This window comes from Pseudopipra pipra, chromosome 2 (genome assembly GCF_036250125.1).
Source record: "Pseudopipra pipra isolate bDixPip1 chromosome 2, bDixPip1.hap1, whole genome shotgun sequence".
Taxonomy (NCBI): Eukaryota; Metazoa; Chordata; class Aves; order Passeriformes; family Pipridae; genus Pseudopipra; species Pseudopipra pipra.
In genome coordinates, this window is record NC_087550.1 from 17537867 (window position 1) to 17557750 (window position 19884).

General features: G+C 44.3%; 1 protein-coding gene across 1 annotated transcript in view; it reads right to left on the reverse strand.

Annotated features, from left to right (window-relative positions):
• CD96 (CD96 molecule) overlaps positions 1-15977 on the reverse strand; it is a 30211-nt gene extending 14234 nt beyond the window's left edge. The window contains exons 1-5 of the mRNA XM_064644120.1: positions 14901-15977; positions 11515-11940; positions 7940-8049; positions 6317-6539; positions 2155-2210 (exon numbers count right to left, since the gene is read on the reverse strand). Coding sequence (XP_064500190.1) covers positions 2155-2210; positions 6317-6539; positions 7940-8049; positions 11515-11940; positions 14901-14958 — 873 coding nt within the window. The 5' untranslated portion in view covers positions 14959-15977. The remainder of the gene's footprint in view (positions 1-2154; positions 2211-6316; positions 6540-7939; positions 8050-11514; positions 11941-14900) is intronic.
• Positions 15978-19884: the final 3907 nt, after the last annotated feature.

Sequence of the window (19884 nt, forward strand, 5' to 3'; positions counted from 1 at the left end):
TAACTCACAATCCTGCTGTGGAAGGACGCACTTCCTTCCTCTTTATTGTGTTTCTTGCCCACTCCCTTCATTTTTCTGGTTGTGGGCAGTGTTGAATGAGAGTCCAGGGACACACCACTGCTCTGGATGAAAAGGCTCCAACCCTCTCTAGCCCTGGCTGTGGCTGGAAAGATGTAGGGTGACCCCCACCCCTCCTGCCTCCAGTGATGAACATTCACATGGAAAAACACTGGAATTGGTAATGGGCAGTGTGTTTATGGAGAATAAGACACCTTCTGATCACCATGTGAATCCTCCCTTCATTAGGCAGATGGAGAGACAAATTCCATGAAAAAGACTGCCTAGTCTGTTGAATACACAAAATTAGATACCTTTGTAGCAGGCACAATATGCAAGAGGTTTCCAGAAATTGATGCTTTAGATGCAGTAGTCCTGGCTCTATGCCAATTGCTCCAAAAATCTGTTTTTGTGCTCCATTTAATTTCTCATAAAGCAATAGATGGGAAGAACCTCAAAATCAAGGCTAGATGAAGGGCTGGGCACTAGCAAGGTGGGAGGTCTCATCCTCATACTGCCTGGATGTTCACAATTACATTTATTTAGCAGGTCATGACACTGTTAAGTACTAAGCACTGAGAAATTGCCTTGTCCTTTTAAACAGAAAAAAGGAAAAAGCATGTGCTACTCATGCAGCACAAGGCCCACTTGCTCCCACTTTTGAAGAAAGTGGCTCCCACATTTAGTTGAAAACAAGCTTGATGTATTACAGCCAGGAGAAGTCAATCATTCAGTACAAAGACTGAAACTACCCAGCTGAAACTCTTTCCCTGCCATGGTAAATTGTATTGCTTTCCCCTATTTTCTCTTCATTATTCCCTTATTTTTCAGGCACTTTTAGGTCATAATATTTTTATAAATGCTTCTTTATGAAGAAATACAAATCCAATATCCTTACTAGATTTAAGCCCTGCAAGAAAAAGAAGAAAAGAGAAGTAAAGGAGTTGGTGTTTGTTTGGAGATGAAGAACCAACAGAGGAGTTTCTATTGTCCAGTCTCATGATGGCAGCACCCTTGCTCTGTTCAACAGGACTGTGCAGATAAAAGCCTACAATGTCCAACACCACACATGGAAATAGGTCATCAGGAAAATTATACCAGTCAGTTTTGCAGAACTGACTGACTCATGGCTTGTCTGAAGCAGGTAGATATGTCTAGTGCAAGGTTCTGCCTGCCCACAAGCTCTGTTTCCAAGGAAAACCTTAATTTGTGATGAATGCTCACAGACCAAAAGCTTCAACTTGAACAGATGGAACAGAAAGCAAAGCAGCCTAGCTAGTAGCCAGAGTGGCTTGCTAGTCAGTCATATGGGCCACAAATATGTTTTATGCCAAGTATGGCCACTGCAGATCTGCAGACCTTTAGGTTTTGCCATTACCAAGCATGTGAGAAAACAGAGGCCTCAAAACACATGGGTAACTGCTCATCTCTAAATAGGGACTCTCAGACTTAGATCTAGTTGCTCTACTGGCATCTGACTGCCCCAGATGAGATAGGCTTGCAGCGTGATACATTATGCCCAACACGATCACCACCTTTTCATCAGCGTGTTAGGCCATGTCCGTGCTCCAAGCATTGTTCCCACAGCACCTGCTCCTCCCTGTCCTAAGGGGGGCTGTGGGGAAGGTAGAGGCTGCCTCTCCCTGACCCCCTGGAGCAGCATCCTGGGTAGCAGGTGACCTTTTTCAGAGAGGGATTTTATGCAGTGTGGAGAGGGCAGCTCGAGATTGTTGGGTAGTAGCCAGCAGATGGGGAGGGAAAGGGAGAACTGCAGCCCCCTGCAAACCACATAGCCTCTTGATCTGTCCTGGAGTCTTCCCCAGGGCTAACATAAAACCAGATTTTGCCCACACATCAGAGAGGCCCTTAGCTTGGTCAAGTTTGTGCTCACCAAAGAAGTTCACTGCTGTGAGGATGGAAATTGCTCAGAGGAAAGGGCATGAACAGCTGACATTAACTCTTTGCCGTGCTCATTGACCTGTGAGCTTTGTCAGTTTGGATGTTCCAGCCATGCCTGATTCAGCTCAGCTTGCCTGGCTCTGCTGGGGTGGCATGGTGGCAGTCACAGGCCTTACTCTTTGCTCCAAAATTGCTCACCTTCTGCGAGGTGCCAGCTGAGCCCTCCTGCAGGCTAACAGAGATCTCAGGGTAAGCTGGAAAGCAAACATATATGTATTAGTGAAATGGACACTGAAGATCACAGTAACAGCTCCTAAGAAGACTTAACAGCCTTGTATCATAAAAAGAGTTGAAATTAAATCCTAACTCCACCCACACAAGTAGCAAGATAAAAGCTTGCACAGCTGCAATTTGAGGTCAAGGAAGTGGTTTACAAGCACAGATCAGCAGCTACTGCCACAGGATTCATGATGTGTTTCAGTGTCTATCTAAACTACTCTAGGGTGGCTTTGCTGGGGAAACAAGATGAAAGCATCCCGCAGTCACAGCTCCGGCAGCAGAGCCACCCTTCCTGGGCCTGATGAAATGAAACACACCCCAGTTGTTGGTTCCTCTGGGTGCTTGCCAATCAAAGTCATCTCCAAAGGCTTCAGCCATCTCCAAAAACATTGATTGGTTTTGGGTACCAGCCACTCACGTGCTGTCACCTGGACAGACGTGTGGCAGTGTCACACCACAGATGCTTCCTGCCTTGCCAGGAAGCCCAGAGCTCACCTTCACATCCGAGCAGCAGGCTGTGGATGACCACATCCACATGAAATGGAAAAAGTGTTTTCTTTTGGTTTTGCAGCATGTTGGTTCTGGGTGAAGTTGACTGTACAAATTAAAGCTATCAGGTACTGTAAGCCTTTCTAAGTCGGCAGTTCTAAAGTAGCCATCGGAATCCCTGCTTTGGAGTAATATTAACTGACTTGTTAAGTAAGGACTGTTGAAACTGTGTTAATATATTAAAAACTCTCAAAAGCCTCAGGTAAATTGTACTTCTGGCCTTTTCTGAGCCTTGAAACTGGACTGGAAACAAGTGCTGCCCCTGGATTTGTTAGGAGATCTGTAATTCTTTCTCTTTCCAACTTAAACCTCACTTTATTCTCTACCATTAAGATAATTTTCTCTTTTTTCTTACCCTGTTACATTCCCTTACATTCCCCTCTGAGCTGAACTGCTCAAGTTTCTCTCTTGTATTATATGGCTAATCCTCTAAGGACTCTCCTGACTTCTTTTTTTCTTTTAATTTCCACTTTTCTGCTTAATATTACTGATGGATTATGCCTGGTCATGACCTGTATTTAATTATCGTGGCCTTATGGTTTTTTGGACTCAGGGTACTTTTGGATGAAGCTTCTTTTTTTTTTTAATATATATATTTTCCTTCTTGGTTTTGCTCTTTACTCATTTGTTTTGTTTTGTTTTGTTTTGGGAGGTAGGTTGGTAGATTCTTCCTATCAGAAAATGAATGTATTAAGATTTCCTTCTTGCCTTGCCAAAACTGTACAGATGGTCATGGAGCTGGCAGAAGACAAGCATACTTTTTCAGATGTAAGAAAAAGTCTGGATCTTCTAATCTCAGCAAAAAGTTGCCTGAGAGACTAAATGACGTCTAGCCTAGTGCATGCTCTTCTCTTTGTTTTTTGATGAGAAGAGGCACACTTTTCCACATCTGTATTGGATGCTGTCTTCTGCTTTTTCAGAAGACATGTTTGCTGGGTAACTCTCATGCATAGCTCTCATGCATAGCTCTGAATAATCTAATAGATCTTTTGCAATTAACATCTTAGCCTTTGTTAACATTTTGACATTCGCTTGTCTTGCTAGGATATTTACCAATGTTTTGTATCTAGTGGAAATTCAATATTTAGTTCAGTAGTTTCTGCGGCTGAGCTTTTACTGTTACAAAAAGGGAAAATCAATATTTGGTGAAGTTGGACTTGAAAAGGCCGTATGTTTTCCGAGAAACTTGTATCTAAAAGAACTCTGTCCTAGAAAAGAAATATTTTAAAGTATTTCAGTCCAAAAGTACCCCCTTAAAAAAAGCTCTCTTTTTCAAACATCTGTCTTTACTCAACTTATGAAGACTCTCAGCTTCATTGAGAGACTTTTTCAGGCCTTTCCCATCCTCTCCTGCCCAGCTCTCAACTGTGAGGAAGTGCCACTTCACTGCCCCTCAGACTTGGTCTGTCTCTGCTGTGTTTAGCCCTGCCTGAAGCATTCGTCAGAGTGATCCTGCACAAGGAGCTTTCTGCAGGCTCTGCCCTCTCCCCTGTTTCATAACACTCAGCCCGTGAGGTTCAATTGCAGGAGTGTTTGGGTGACAGGGGGATTGCCAAGATGGGAAAATCTCCCCAGGTTTCAACTGGGCTTTGCTCTCTAGCTGTGTCCTTGCTAATGGCCAAGGCAACAGATATAACCAATATAATGTGCTGTTGATGTTGTATACACATACTATCTCTAGATTCTGTCCCAGCCATTTGAGGCTGGATCTAGCTGTTAGGACATAAAAGTTGATTTCTTTACTCCCTGGTAAGCACAAGGAAAAAGAGAAGGGTTCTCATCTGAAAAGGCTCTTTGTCCCCAGATATCACCAAGAGAGTGCTGGATTATTCTGGCCACTGTCTCTGCCTATTCTGCCCTCCAGTGGTGCACAGGTATGTGTGATGGTGCAGGGAAGGCTCTAAACCCTCTGCTCTTGGCCTCACATCCTGCTGCAGGACAAGAGAGGTAAATGGAGAAAGGCTGGTATGATGCAATCATAAGCAGTATGACTTCAGGGAATAGTAACAGAAAAGAGTGAGACCGGATGCAAAATAGTTATTTTACCTGCAAAATATCAGATGTAGAAGGGCTAGGAGCACAAAAACACACTTCCTCCGAGATGTGGACTCTATTTGCTTGAAGCCTGAGAGACTTTCCTTTAGCACCCACCACAAACCTCAGGGCTCTCAGGGAGCCCCTACACCTAACCCTGCCCTCAGGACCCCTGTGGGAGAGGCTGACAGCACAGCACCCTCAAAGCCAGCCAGCACTTACTGGGAAATACATGGGCTGTTCACCACCAAGAGCCACAATTGCCTTGTCTTGTTTGCCTCTCTACCCTGTTGTGCTAATATGCTGATGTGGGCGCACACACAGACAAGAACACACCTCACAGTAATTCTGGGAAAATCCAAATAAAGCAACCTCTTAGGCTAACAGACACAGAAATCAAGGTGAGACCATCAGCAGTGATGGAGGGGAGGGAGAGTTCAAGTATGTTAGTATACTTGAACAATTACCCAGGTAACACTGTCGCTATTTGACAAATGTCAATATTTTAAAATAAAACTCGTGTCTGAATCATGCAAACGCAAGAGGATCATTAACTGCTATTTTTATTTCTTTTACATCAGTGACTAACAGCCCCAGACACATTTTTCTTTTTTTTTTGCTGCCCCCTGTTGAACCTTCCTGTTTATTCAGAGCATCAGCCTCGCATGGCCATGCCAGCCTCAAGGTGTGGGCTTCCTTGGACAATTAGCTACAGTCAAGGGACTGTTGACAGACCCACTATTTAACACCCATTCATTTTAGAAGCTTTGGAAATATGTTTTCCAGACCAACTGGTTTATAAACAGAAAACAAAGCCTGGTTTTCAAGTGGGCAGCATTTTTCTGGTTCAATTGTACCTCAGCAATTGTAGAGTAGAGTTTCTAAGCCACTAGAAAGGGAACGGAGCAAGTAACTAAAGATGGGGAAGGCTTCCAGCATGAAATGGCAGCCCACATGTTTGCAGTACAGAGGCTACACCACTCCTGACCAGTTGGAGACTCCCCAGCCAGGATCCTCATTTCCAGAGCCAGAGTGTTTGGCAGCAGTTTAATATCACATACCTTTGAGGATGTGACTTTGCAACAACAGTAGTTGCAAACTGCTTACTAACTTTTGGCCATGATTTCCTAACCACAGGCAGCATGGTCATTTGGGGCACAGAGATCTTGATGACCTGTAGCCTGCAAACATAAACCTACACATCAGGGGAAGATACTGGCCATGTGCCTGCCAGTGGGGGTGATATATGTGCAAAGAATCTACTATTTTTTAATTCCAGAAACCGAAGGACTTGAAGGAATGGCCTCAAATTCTTCTAAGAAATAAAGGGTTATTTTCTAACATTTTACCTCGTTGCAACTGAAAAAATCACAATGTAAATATGTTTATCTTAAAAAAAAACAACAAACAGTGTGTTTCAAATTATTGGCTTCAGAACGAGACAGGAGCATTACCCTTCCAAGTGCAAGGAAGCAGGCAGTTGGCATAAGCCCCTTACCGTATACTCTCACAGTGGTGCTGCTCTTCCGGACTCTCTCTGGGTGAAACACCACGTGGCAGGAAAAGACCCTGCCATCATCAGTGATTTTGGTGGGGAAAATCTGTAAAGTGTTGTTCAAAGCCAGGCGGACTCTTTGCCCATACACTGCGCTGCTGTTCCTGTACACAGCGGGACAGGAGGGCTCCTTGGTCACAAGTTCCTCTTTCCTGCCATTGTCACCCTGTGAAAAGAAAAACCCACCATATTGTGAAGACTGGACACCCAGAGAGAAAAATATTTTTGTAGGCCAACTCTATTCCCACTATAAAAATCTTCCCTCTCCCCCTTAGCATTTGCAACATTTATTTTTTTTCCTGAATACATTCTCTCCCAGAATTTCAACACCAAGAGCGGTCATCTTCTTACCAATAAAATATGGAGTAAATAGCTGTGTCTGATGAATCCTGATCTCTGTATCCTGCAGAGAGGACAACAGAGCTGCTTTCTCACTGCACCTTGTTATGCTGAACATCCCATACATATTAAATACGACTGAAATTTCAGAAAAAACTTTGCTCTTTTAGAATGTTAAATAGCTAGAATCTGATAATACTAACCAAAAGTCATCTCCTTATTATCTGTGTGGCAGCCACCCTTAGATATAGGTATAGCCTATAGACAGAGGTACATCTTGGACATCTGTGCCAGTATATATTTGCCAGCTTTACTCTGCATGACACATGGCAATCCACATATGTCATTGTGCTGACCTTTGGGGTTTTTTTCTCCTTTCTTCTGCTACTTTGTAGAGTGAACTAGCAAAACTAAAAATTAGTAAGGACAAGGATGTTCCCTTAAAATTTTAATATTAAGAATGAATCAGGACAAAAGGTTAAAAAACCCAAAATATTTGAAAATCACCTTTAAGAAAACCCTCAACAGTTACAGTTCCTCAGTGACAATGGATATAAATGAACAGGCAAAGCTTAAGGAACTGCTCGCTGATACTTATCTTTATATGCTGAAATGAATGTTAAAAGGTTACATTAAAACATGCTTATAAATATTTAACCAGAGAGTGAGATAAAGTACAAAAATATAGCAAGCTTTACATCTCACAGCAAATTGCTTTAAAGTAGTTTTTCATGTGCTTAGTTTGACAACTAGGTTTGCATGTCTTCAGTGGGCATCCGTGACACAGAGGTTAACAAAACCAAAAATATTAGTCAGTACCTTTTTTTATCTCAAAGCAGCTTGATATCTTACTACCCTACACAGTAACCATGTATTTTTCAGATACTAAAGCCTCACTAGAGAAAAAAACCCTGAGAAATCCAACACAAGAAATATTTTACTTCTGTTATATTTGCCACTGTCCGTGGCCCTGCTCTGCGTGTGGTCCTGAAAAATTAAAAAAAAAATAAAAAAAATCCCTCTTTGTTTCTTTAACAGCTATTATGGTGTGTATGTGGCAAACCCGTGTTTATATTTTTTCCCTTTTTTTATCACAGTCCAATGTGACTGATATGCTTTGTTTAGCAGGTTCTGCAGGACACACTAGAGTAGAACATTTCTGTTTCAGTCTGCGGAAATACCCTGTAGTCCTTTCTGAACTTTATACCTGAGATGAAAAATACTTACCACTAGCCATTTCAAAGGATAAGTGGACAAATTTTCTGAGGTCGTGTCCTCAAGGCATGGAATTTCTAAAGTCTGGTTTAACCACACTTTCTTCAGGTAGTGCTGCTCCTCTTTTATCATTGTAACAACAACAAAAAGCCCAAGAAGGAAAATCAGAAACATGATGTTCATTGTGCTTTGAAAACCAACACTGACTAGTCTTCTGTTCAATGAACAGACACTTTTTTGATTAGAATGGAACTGTAATTTTCAGCCATTACCAATAGACACATTTGTTAAGTGAAAGCCCTACATCTGATTCTAGATGTAGTTTCATGACTCAATTCACAGCTTTACCTGAATTTTTGGCAATTCCTATAAAAGCTTTTCTTAACTGCAGGATCAAGATGTCTCCTTTTCGAGCTGAGAATAATTTGAAGGTTCAATTTTTCTCTAACAATTTTTTTTTCCTGTGGCAATAAACCTTCACATCAATTTTGTGCACCCGTATTTCGTTTTCTCTGAAGATATCTGCAGACCTTCTTTTCTCTAAGCAGGGTATTCAGCATGTCAGTCAGGTTAAGAGTAACCCCTTTTTTCAGTGTAACTGCTCCTGTTTTTATTCTCCAATCTGCCCACTTCCAGAAGCAGAAAACTTGTTACTCTTTCTTATCCATTTGAAAAGGCATTTCAGCATTTCCTATCCTACCCATTCCCAGCCCAGGGCTCCAGCCCAGCTGTGGGAGGGCGGAGTGGTGCACTGGAAAGAGCACAGCTGTGGCTAAGAAGTGGGGTGCATGCGTGCATTCAAACAGGAAGAGCAGTGGTGATGGGCTGGAGGTGCCACGAGTGGTGTGGTCAGCACTGGCCTCTCTGACCCCCAGCTGTGCAGTGGATGATAGTGTGGTGCAGCCTGCTGTGCCATCCTCCCTGCCACAGCCTGCTGTGCCATCCTCCCTGCCACAGCCTGCTGTGCCATCCTACCTGTCTGCTGTGACCTGCCTGCCCTCTTCCCTGCAGGCAGGCACCAGAGCACACCGCAGGGAAACTCTTCAGCTTTGCTCCCCTGGTAGCTCTGGTTTGCATGTTGAGATGGAGTAGATATGTATTTCTTTTATTTTTTTGTCTCAGGGGGAGTGAGAATATCTAGCTGTCCCGGACTGTCGCGTTATTTCTCAGTGGGGACTTCACAGTGACTGTAAAATCCTTTGTATCTGGCACGCAAGCACAGAGCAATGATGCCAGCACACAGCCTGTGCCACGGGGATGTGAAGAAAGGCAGTGCCCAGAGTTGTGACCAGGAAACTCAGTGGCAGAAGCAGCTTTCCTGCACAGTCCACCAGAGTGAAGCAGCTGAGGAGCCAGCTCTCACAGTAGGACACAGAGTGCAGAAGCCCTAAGGGGCTGGATAATGCAGAAAGGATAAGACAAGGACAGAAGAAGCAAATCTATAGCTTGTCCAGGAAGAAAGCTGCACAGGAGACTTTGCTGGGACAATCTACCATGTAAAAGTGCCGTGAAGCATACAAGTACAGACATGAGTGGTCACCCCAGAAGTTCAGCCTGCAAACAGTCTCCACCTGTTCTTACAGTCACCTCCCAGCTGCTTGTTTCCCACTCCCCCATTTCTGTTCCCATCTCCACTAACAGCCTGTTGGCTAAGTCCTCTGTGTTTGCCTGTCCTATGCAGGCCTGCTGCTCTGCAGGCTTTTAGCAGTATCTACAAGCTGAATCCATCTGGATTCACTTCAGTTTGACGTAGTTGGAAACTACTTCACTCCACTCATAGACTGGATTAAGGGGGTTTTGCCTTCTTTTGTGTGGAAGTGGTTCATTGCAAAAGATCTGGTTACCTTAAAATACAAATCTGCAAGAGGTAGCAAACTGAATTTTTTAGTTCTCTCTAGCAAGCAGCTATTGGTATCACAGCTTGCTACCTCAGGTAGCTACCAAAAAAAGCCAAAACGATGCTGATATGAACAAGAGCTGCCCACACTTAACACATAGATGGCAATAACAGTGTTGAACATGCCCATATCAACCAAGGGCACCAGCAAGAGAAAAGGAGCAATGCCTGATTAGCACTGTTATTGTGTTAAGAAAGAGACAGAGAACACATGGTATGAGGAACAGAAACACAGGAGGGTTTCACAGGGTTACCAGCATTGTTTGTACCTCACTGCACTCCCCTTGATCCAATCGCTCTGCCCTGTGAAGCACAGGAAAATTCTCCAAGAGGAACCTACCATAACACACCCCTGTACAGCGGGTGGAGCAGCAGATTTATCTTTGGCACAGTTGTCCAACGTGTACTGTTTAAACACACCCATCCTCTGTGGCTTGTGCAGAGGTGCTGGCTCTCATTTTGCCCCTGTGGGTTCATCAGGGCAGGAAGGTTCTGCAGGGTTGCCCGAGGTGTGTCTCCAAGATAAAAGCACCGAAATGCTTGGAGCCACTGCCATGCAGGGGCCATCAGGGAGTGAGGGTTAAACATTCCTGCATATTAGTCTTGCACAGAACCTCCTCCTGCTGCAGGACCAATGTGATCCAGCATGGGAACCAACGTCCCTCCTGCCACCAGTCTGGCCTCATCATGAAGGTAAAAGGGCAGTAGGAACCCTTGAATGTTTGCTACACCCACAGCCCTGGGCAAAAGCAGAGTGAGCATGTTGGCCTTACAGCTCTGAACTGAAACCATGCCAGGTTTGTTGCATTTACTTTAATCCTGCTTGGGTTGTTAGCAGAAACCTGGGTCAGGGAGAGGTTTCTGGGGTCATCAAATCCAGTCCCCCATGTGCATAACAGCAGGCTTGTTCAGTGTCCCTGCCCAGTTCCATCTTCACAGCAATTTGGACTTTTGCCCTCACTGCTGACACTAAATAGCTGTTCCCAATGTTGCTGCACTAACAATTGCCACTGTTGTTTAATTTGTAGTCAAATCCATTACCGCCTATTTAAATCAATTTGCTCCTTTGCTGGGATAATTTAAATATCCTCCCTAGAGTTCACACACTCCCCTGAGGCTTACTTACCAAGAACAGTCATGCTGCTTTACAGCTTTCTTTTGGCTGACAGAAGCAGCCAAGTCTCTGTTCCTGTGATTGTCCTAAGCAATCCCCTCTTTTGCTCCAGTGTGTTTTTGAGAGTAGGGACATTGAGCTAACACCCAGCACGCCCTGCAGAGGCCAGCCCTCAGTCTGAACCGGATAATGGTGTTTTCTCTTTCTGGTGCCCAGTGCTGCACACCCTTAGCAGCAGCACAGCATGGTTTGGAGATGCACCATCCTTGGTCCCGCCATATCCTGAGCTGCTCATCCATGGCATGTTTCTCCAAAATAAAAATGCGGAAACTTCCCATCTCAATACCTTTTTGGCCTTGCTTCATATTCCTCCAAACAAATAAGGTTTCCTAATCACAAGCTGGATAACAACAACTAAAGAGGGCCTGGTAAACAGGGAATTGTAGCAGCGACATTCAGTAGCACCACTGCAAACTCCAAACAGGTCACCATCACCGACCAAGAAATGTTCATCTATCCTGATACTCTCCCCCACCCCTGTTAGGATAAAGCAACATCTCCTTCATCATCACTTACCTTCTGCCTTGACAATAAGTTGAATTTTTGCAGCCTTTGTCCCATATGGGTAAGTAGCGAAACTGCACTTGTACTGCCCACTAAGGGTGACGGTAACGTTTTTCAGATGCAGAGCCCACTGGTTGCATTCAGACGTGGTGTTTGGATTGGTGGAACACAAAGATTCTGTGACATCCTGGCTGCAGCACTTCCTTGTGCTGAAGGACACCGAAAAATTGTAAGAAGCCTCAGAAAATTTGAAGTAATGAGTGCCATAAGTGGGATGATAAACAGCTATTTTGGCAGAATGGCTGTCTTCAGTCTTGGACCACTGTGTCTGTATTATGTGGGTGGTGTGTGATTTTGGGAAGAGGCACACCAGGGTCACATCAGTACCAGGCAGAGCATGGACCACTTCTGTTTGGGTAATGACATCTCTAGACTGGCCTTAAAAACAAACAGGATCATTTTCAGTGCAAGTAATGTTTAAACAAAGCTTTTCCTAAGCCATCTTCAACATGATTTGATGCCTTAGACACAGACAACCGTGAAGACCCTACAACTGTAACCACAGGCTTTCCAGGGAGGAGTTTTACAGCAAATTTCCACCAGTACAGACTGCAGAGAGAGAACTGGGGAAGCAAATGCATGTGCATCTAGAAGAGCACAGAGAGCTCCTGTCATGCTTGTGGGAGAGAAATGGGAGCTCTGAGGGCCTCTGTGAAAACGGAAATCTTTCAAGTAATATAAATAAAGCAGAAACTGGGCCCAGTTATTCCCCAGCTCTTTTTGCAAGAACAAATGAGTTATCCCTGCTGGCTAATTCTGCCCCACACTGGCTCTCCCGCCCATTGTCTTTGCCTTTGCTGCTTTGGCAGAGAAAGCTGTTCCTTTACCTCCATGTTATTAAACATCTCCTGCATGCCCTAAACGAGTGCCTGTCTCAGTGTCAGAGTGAGTTGCCCTGGTATGTATGGTTTCTTCCTCAATTAATTTCATAAAGCAGGTGGCAGTCCTTAGTGTGCCATATAAAGGAGTAATGGATCGATGAAGTGAAGGGGCTTTCAGCAGGAGCCTGTACTACTTGGTTTAGCTGCTGCTGTAATAAAATTGATTTATCTCCCTTTCTCCCTCCTATGAGTAAGAGTCTTGCAGTCCCCAAACTCCTGTATGCAGGATACTGACAAACTCAAGGAGATGAAGAATTTATGGATGGGGGAGTCGCAGCGAGACAAGTAATCAATCACACCCACAGAGCCAGATACAGGAAGTCCTTTTTCTAAAAGGGCATGCAGGTCCACGGAAAAAATGAACTGTGCAATTGCTCTTAGATATAGACTTGTCACCCCCCTACACCTCCCTGTGTATCATAATATCAATGTGTATTTGCTTTGGGAATTTGCCCTGCAGTCCCACCAGGCACACTGCAGGCTCCCCAAGGCAGCAAGTGCCCACTGCTCGCCTCCTTCACCTGAAAAAAGTGTGTACTCATTTCTTTGCTTTGACATGTGCTCTGCCATGTGGTGCAGGGCTCTGGGGCACATAAGCCAGGGCAAGCCCTGTCAGAGGTCAGGCAACCTTGAAGGTGCCTGCAGTGTGCTCCACACTCTGCCAGCTCAGCCAGGAGCAATACAGGAACCCAGTGCACCATCAGCTCTGATTGGACAGGGAAAAGGAACATGGGCAGGGTGCCACATCCCCACAGAGGTGGCTGAGATTTGGTACCGATCCACTGAAGTGTGACATGGACACGTAGAGCCTAGGTGTGGGGAGAACAAAGCTACTGAATGGACATGGCTAACATTAATCTCTGTTGTTTCATTGCTGCACTTGCTCTGTTCATCTTTTAGTTATGTTCAAACAGATGGGATGATGTAAGAGGGTAAATAAAAACTAGCCTGAATGACAAGTGTTGTGAGAAAAATTACTGAAAACTATTTTTGTCAGTCCAAGGAGATTATTATAGGAAATGCTCACTGATTTCACTGCAAGTTTTGCACCAGTAAAAGTTAAGGATAAAAGCAATTAGCAATCTTATGATCAGACTACAAGGCAAAAGACACATAACAAGCTTACTCTCATATTCATGCTGGTGCTGTATGAGGTCAAAGGATCATGTAAAGAATGTCTATGAATAATCACTTGAGTAGTTTATATTAAGATGAAGAAGTTATATATGTAGAAACAACATTTTAATTTGTGTTATTTGTTAGTAGCCTAGCATGTTAGGTTACTTTAACCGAAACCCTTTCATGCAAAAGTGTTCTTAACTTTTTGTTAGCATCTCAATATAAGCACTCTCATTTTATGTCACCTTTGTTATTCCAAATCAAATAATGTCCATTAGCTCATACTTGTACTCCAGTTGAAATCTCTTGGAGTAACTCACAGACATTTAGGTGTCTGACCTCTACAAAGGGCATGGTGGTGTCCACTTTCACCTTAGAGTGACTTCAGTGAGGATTTCATCCTGAGGGGAAAAAAATCCCAAGTCCTATTTTTCTCTAATTAGTATTGCTCTCCTACATGTGTATGTCTTGAGGCTTCTATTTCTTTCTTTGCATTTGAGAATTTCTATTTTCTATGAATACACATATGAATTATTTTTCCTTTCTTTTAAATCCAGTCTGCCTCAGTGATGAAGAAAATAGGAACAGGCTATGTCAGATTCTGAGATGCATCTTACCATGCCAGTCAGATACATGCAGTTTTTTCTTTATTAACTGGAAAAATGTGTATCCTACAAAATTGTTTTTCCTAGCTGATAATAAGTATTCCTGTATTGTGCATGATCAGACTTTTGGGGGTGGTAGGTGGAGGGTGTTGAGAACATGAATCTTTTTCTTGGTTTAAACTCCCTCAGACAGGGATGCAGTCCTCCTTACTCTACTTTTCTGAAAGTTTTGCTCTGAAGACAAACTTGTTTCTCAAGCCTTTAACACAGCACATAGGGCTGGGAGAGGAAGGAGAAGGGAAGAATCTATTTAAAGGTTTGCAGCTGTACAATTTACTCTTGCCTTGCAGTGTTTCAATTCTTCCCCTCTCCGCATACACAAGTGTGTCTGTGTGAGAGAGAGAAAGGTGGTGTTTGGGTTTTTTTCCTCAGTGGAAGCAGTTTTCCTTTTGGCCCATTTGAGATGAGCACACATTGCCCTAAGTACACATGAGCTGATCTCATTTACTATTCTGGCAGGTTAGGCAATTTGAATGAAGTGATCTGCTAGTCAGCACAAGCCATTTACTCCTTACTAGTTGCACATTATAACTAGGGTGATTAGAAAGTTGTCAGGAAACAATAAATCATTGCCAGTAGCCATGAGACACACTAGTGAGACACACTAAGCCCAGCCTGCTCCTCCCCACCCTCCATCATAAAATGAATCAAGGTGTCCCATGGATACTCCTACCTGTGACGCTGGGCACCCAGAGGAAACAAAAGAGACAGAAGAGCCACCTTTTTTCCATCTTCACTTGATGAAGTTCTGGTAAATATGTATCTCTCTTGGTGCTCCTGTCAGGGACTCAGAAGAGGAAGTTGAAATGGTCTGCCCCGTGCAGATGTGCAACATCGTCACTTAGCGTGACTTCAAAGAAATGCTTCATTAAATGTGAAAGCCTCAGTTTCCTGCCAGAGTGATAAAATTAGTACATCTTGTGAAACCTTTAAGTTGAAAACATTGTCTACATTGCAAGCCCACGTTGTAGACCAATTTTTTTCTCTTTGTCTTTTCAGATAAATTCAGAATAAGCAGTTTAGTGGTTTATATGCTCTCAAAAACATGTCAAGTGTCTAAGGTTGAATAAATAATTTCTTTGAGATATGATTTAGGGGTGATTATGATAGTGCTAGGTCAGTGGTTGGACTTGATCTTGAAGGTCTCTTCCAACGTTGATGATTCTGTGTTTTCTGCATACTACATGGTAGATGGCATACAAAAAAAAAAGCTTTTTTTCCCCACCTTCATTTTCTTCACGTGTTAGTCCAGAATATCTCAAATATATTATTTCTAGACTTTCTATACCCAGTATCTTTAAAAACCCCAGCAAAATAACAAAACCAATCCCCCTAAACTATTATAGAGTGAATTGAGAGTTTTCTACATTCACATTTTTTTCCTTTTCGTTCCTGAGAAGCCCATTAATTATTTTCTGCAAGAGGAAGAATTACAGCATCACACACGGCAACATCCCTTGGTGTGGTTAACCCCTGCACCGTCCTTCAGCTGTCAGCTTTGGTAATGGCAGCACCCTCAGGCAGAAGAGCATGGTTCCTGCCAGTCCTGTCCCCTGTCTTTATTGCAGGTCACCTGTACATCCTTCTGAGCTGTCCTCGAAGCACGCTGCATTTCCATGAGCTAGGCACACACCTGCCAGCAAAGCACCTCATTGCAGGCAAGTCTTATGCAAACTGGACCTGCTGCTGGCAGCTTTTCAGAAAGAAACAGGTTTGAGTTCCTGCTTATCGTACTGCTTTCCCCAAAACCAAAAAGAGAAGGGCAGGACACCTCATATACACAGTGTAGACATACATTACTTGCTGGCTTCTCCCAAGGTGGGATGGGTGTTTGGCAGGATAGCCAGGAAGGAGGCTTGTTGCCCCTGATAGCTCCATTCTTGGGGGCCCAAGGACAACCCACTCTTGGGATTTTGGGAGAGAAACGATTACAGTCCATCCACCAGGGCAGAGAAGACAAGTGTCACAGTCCCTTAAACAGGCTATTCTCTCTACAAGCAGTGCCCTCTCTTGGGTGGCTGGTCCATCCCTAAGTCATCTAGGTCCTGACATGTCTTTTCCTGACTGTCAACATTTGCTCACTGTGGAGCTCCCCATTGCTCCAGGATGCAAAGTACAAAGTGAAAAAGAAAGTCCTCAATAGTCATTTCCCTATTTTGTGCACTACCAGATGTAAACAGCATCAATACCACTTCCCTAATTTGTGCACACACAATGTTTTGGTTGCACGTTCAGGTGGGATGAGGCTGGAAGGGCTTGTCCTTCCAGCTCCAGCTGGAACAGATAATAGTGCTGGAGAGGCTGCAGTCAGGGCTCCACGCTTCTTGGAGGATAAATGCTTCTGCACAGTTTCTTGTTTTGCTTCCTCTACCTGAGAAAATGCACTAAAAGCAATTGTAGGAAATGCACTGGGTGCCCTGGTTACTGCTTGGGTGCCCTGGTTACTGCTAAAGGAATTGTCCCCAGGGAGGAAATCTCTGCTTGTCATTCAGAAACCTGAGAAAGACCTGTCCCAGAGGATTAACAAGTCCTGAAGTTGAGGGTGAACTGAATAGTCAAGCCATTGCAATTGACAGCCACAGAAGGGAGTAAAAATATTAAAGAGATATGTTCTGGTTTCCAGTTCAGAGCAGAGACCACAAAGAACCCAGAGATTTCCTGCAGATACTAGAATCCAAGAAAACTGGACTTTAATCTAAAATTTGGGCTTTCATTCATGATTGGAGTTACCTTTACTTCTCCTGCTGATCAGGTCATGTAAGCTTTGTACCATGAGAGAATATATTTTGTGTAACACAGAGAAAAACAGTCTTAAATGAGCCTTTTTATTGATCTGAAATATGCATCCCAATTTGACAAGACAGCCCAAGTGCTGTGTGGCATATTCAATAGCCACAGAAATCCCTGAGCAGCTTTTTCAAGTTACTATATCCCTGTATGTTGCCCTTGGAATTTGTTCACCCCCTAAAATAATATTCTAAAAATATACTGCTGCCACGTTACATTGTGTTGGCTGAATGCAGCCACCCAGCGCCGTTGCTGTGCTTGGTGATGAAAGACAGACAAGAAAGAAATCTCTCAGCTCGATGGATTTTTGTTCAGTTCAGAGCTGAGTTTTGCCCCAATTCCTACCTTAAGCCCAGACTCTGAAATAGGCATTCACCCTGCTGCTGACATTCATGTGCATGAAGAGCTAAGCCCTTCCTCTGCCTATGACATCAAAAACCACTTCTGAGACACACCACTTAGCCTGCTGGCAGGGAGACATCTCTTCCCTGGAGCAAGACTTGAGGTCCTGCTCACAGCAGGGCAAATTATTATAAGAGCTTCTTCCCCCACTACCACTTTCCTGAAGAGTTACTCACAGGCAGCTTTGTAGGTGCCACAGCTGGATGTCACACACCAGGTTATGGATGGCAGGGATGAGAGGTGGTACTGAAACATGCCCAGGGACAGCAGACTTTGTTGGTAGCTGGAAGAAGTATATCTCTCTGTATTTGGCTTTTCCTTGGTGGGGCAGCTACAGGGATGAGTGTCTCAGCATTGGGACGTGCAGATTTTTCCTGCTGTTCAAGAGAAACTCAGAAATCACTGCGAGGCTGGGAGGTTTTAGAGGAAAAGAAGCTGTGCCCAAGCAAGTGACCTACCTTGTCAGTGGATATGTGAACCATAGCATTTTCTTTTGGGCTGGACAAGCCTGGATGTTAGTCCCCTGTGTCCCAGGCAGTGGCAGGAACCGATGGGCTCTGAGTATCACCCAGGATGGGTCCCCAGCAGTGCATTGCAGCACGGGGCTCTCCCCGCTGCACGGAGACACTTCATGCAGCATTAATCTTTTTCCCCTTGTGTGAGAGTGGGGGGTGGCAGTGGGGGATCCTCTAATTATTTTCTGCAGATCCGTTCGCTACTGGAGGAGGCATTTGGAACACTACAAATGACTCTTTCCATGGCAATCACTGTATTATGCATCATGCTCACAAAACCCGCCACTACAATACAATTTTTCTGCCTCAATTACAGTAAGTAGCAACTAAGGAAGAAGCAAAGCTGTAGTCAGTCCCACAGAAAAAGAAATCTTGCACTCCAGAGACAAATTCAATTATTCACAAAGAGACCCTTTTCAGAAATGCTAGCGCACGAGCTCTTCCTGCCAGAGGCGAGGATGATTACCCTTGCAGACTCGTGTCCTCTAAACATTGCTTAAAGAAAGCGCTGGTCCCTGGTGAAAAAGAGATGGAGACTTTGAAGCAGGAATTTCATTAAAGAGTAAACTAACCTTTCAGGTTCGCTTGGCACTTGGCACAGAAGCTCCCACTTCATCACTGTGTTTTGGTTTTGAACCTCTTTGAAACTCGCAGTAATGACTCTGTAGCTGGCAGGCACCTTTGACCACAGCACCTCGCAGGGGGTTGGATGAGTGTGTGGCATGGGCTGGGAGGGTGTGTGGGTGCAGCATTTCGGGGGACAGGGCACTGAGGTTGCAGTGGGATATCCACTGGTCTTTTCCAGTGACCCCCTGCTTCCTCAGTCTCCCCTTCCCACCCTTAGCTCTGGTGCCTCTCTCCAGCTTGCAGAACTGCCTCTTCTGCGTGGGGGAGGAGAGGGAAGAGGGTTTCTCACTCTGCATTCTCCTCGTACTCCTCCTCCCTCATGGCTGCACACCTACACACTGTGTTTGACACAGTGCAGCCCTGGTTCCAGCCGGGCTGTTGAAGCAGCACAGCGAGACACGCACTTCCCGCTCAACAGCAATTTGAGAGATGTTAAAAGATCTGAGTGGACTTTTGTTCCCTACTCCTTCACTGACAGCTCAGAGTATGGGAGAAACCAAGAACAGCTCAGCCTTGGATGCCTCCCTGCTCCACCTTCTAATTAGTTTTTCTAATTAGAAGGCCTAACTTACAGGTCATGTTTCAGAGAAAGAGAGCATAAATGAGCTCCCTCACTTTTTCTGCCATTCCAGCCACAGGTCCCTGTGGTCCTCTGCTCCCATTTAATCCCATTTCTGGTCAACGACTGCCCATCAGGGACCATATGAAAGCCATTGAGCATTTCATGGTGCAAAGTGCAAGTTACTGAAAAAGCAGAATATAAAGTTGCAACCAATGAACAAAACGAAAGAAATATAAAGCACATTGACCCAGCAACTACACACCAATGCAAAACCACTGTGTGTAAGCCAGCCAGCCATTTCCAACACAATGAAAGACTACAGAGCCATTATTTTCAAAATTAACTGGAAGGCTCATGTGAGACCAGCCCTGCTTTCTTTGGTCTCTTTCTCTTTTCCAGATACAGCACAAGCTGTGCTTTCCCCCCCGTTTTGCACAACATCAGCTAAAGGCTTTTCACTTGCACATCTCATTTTCCATGTTCTGTGATGAAATGTTTCGAGGTAGGTTCATAACGGTGTAACAAAATGTAATGGCACCCACAGCTTTGAAAAAAGAGTTACCTGCTGCTAGTGCCGGGAAACACCTGCTCATGTTAGACCACAAGGTTAAGGTTTCTGCTGAAGCTTCCCAGAAGGCCATGTCATCCCCTGGTCTCTTTGGCAGTGGTTTCAGAGGCAATGCTTGGAGCAGCTTTTGTGGATCATGCCAGTAAGAAAGAACAGGAGTCTGCTTGTGAAAGGCCTTTTTGTAGACACAGCTTGT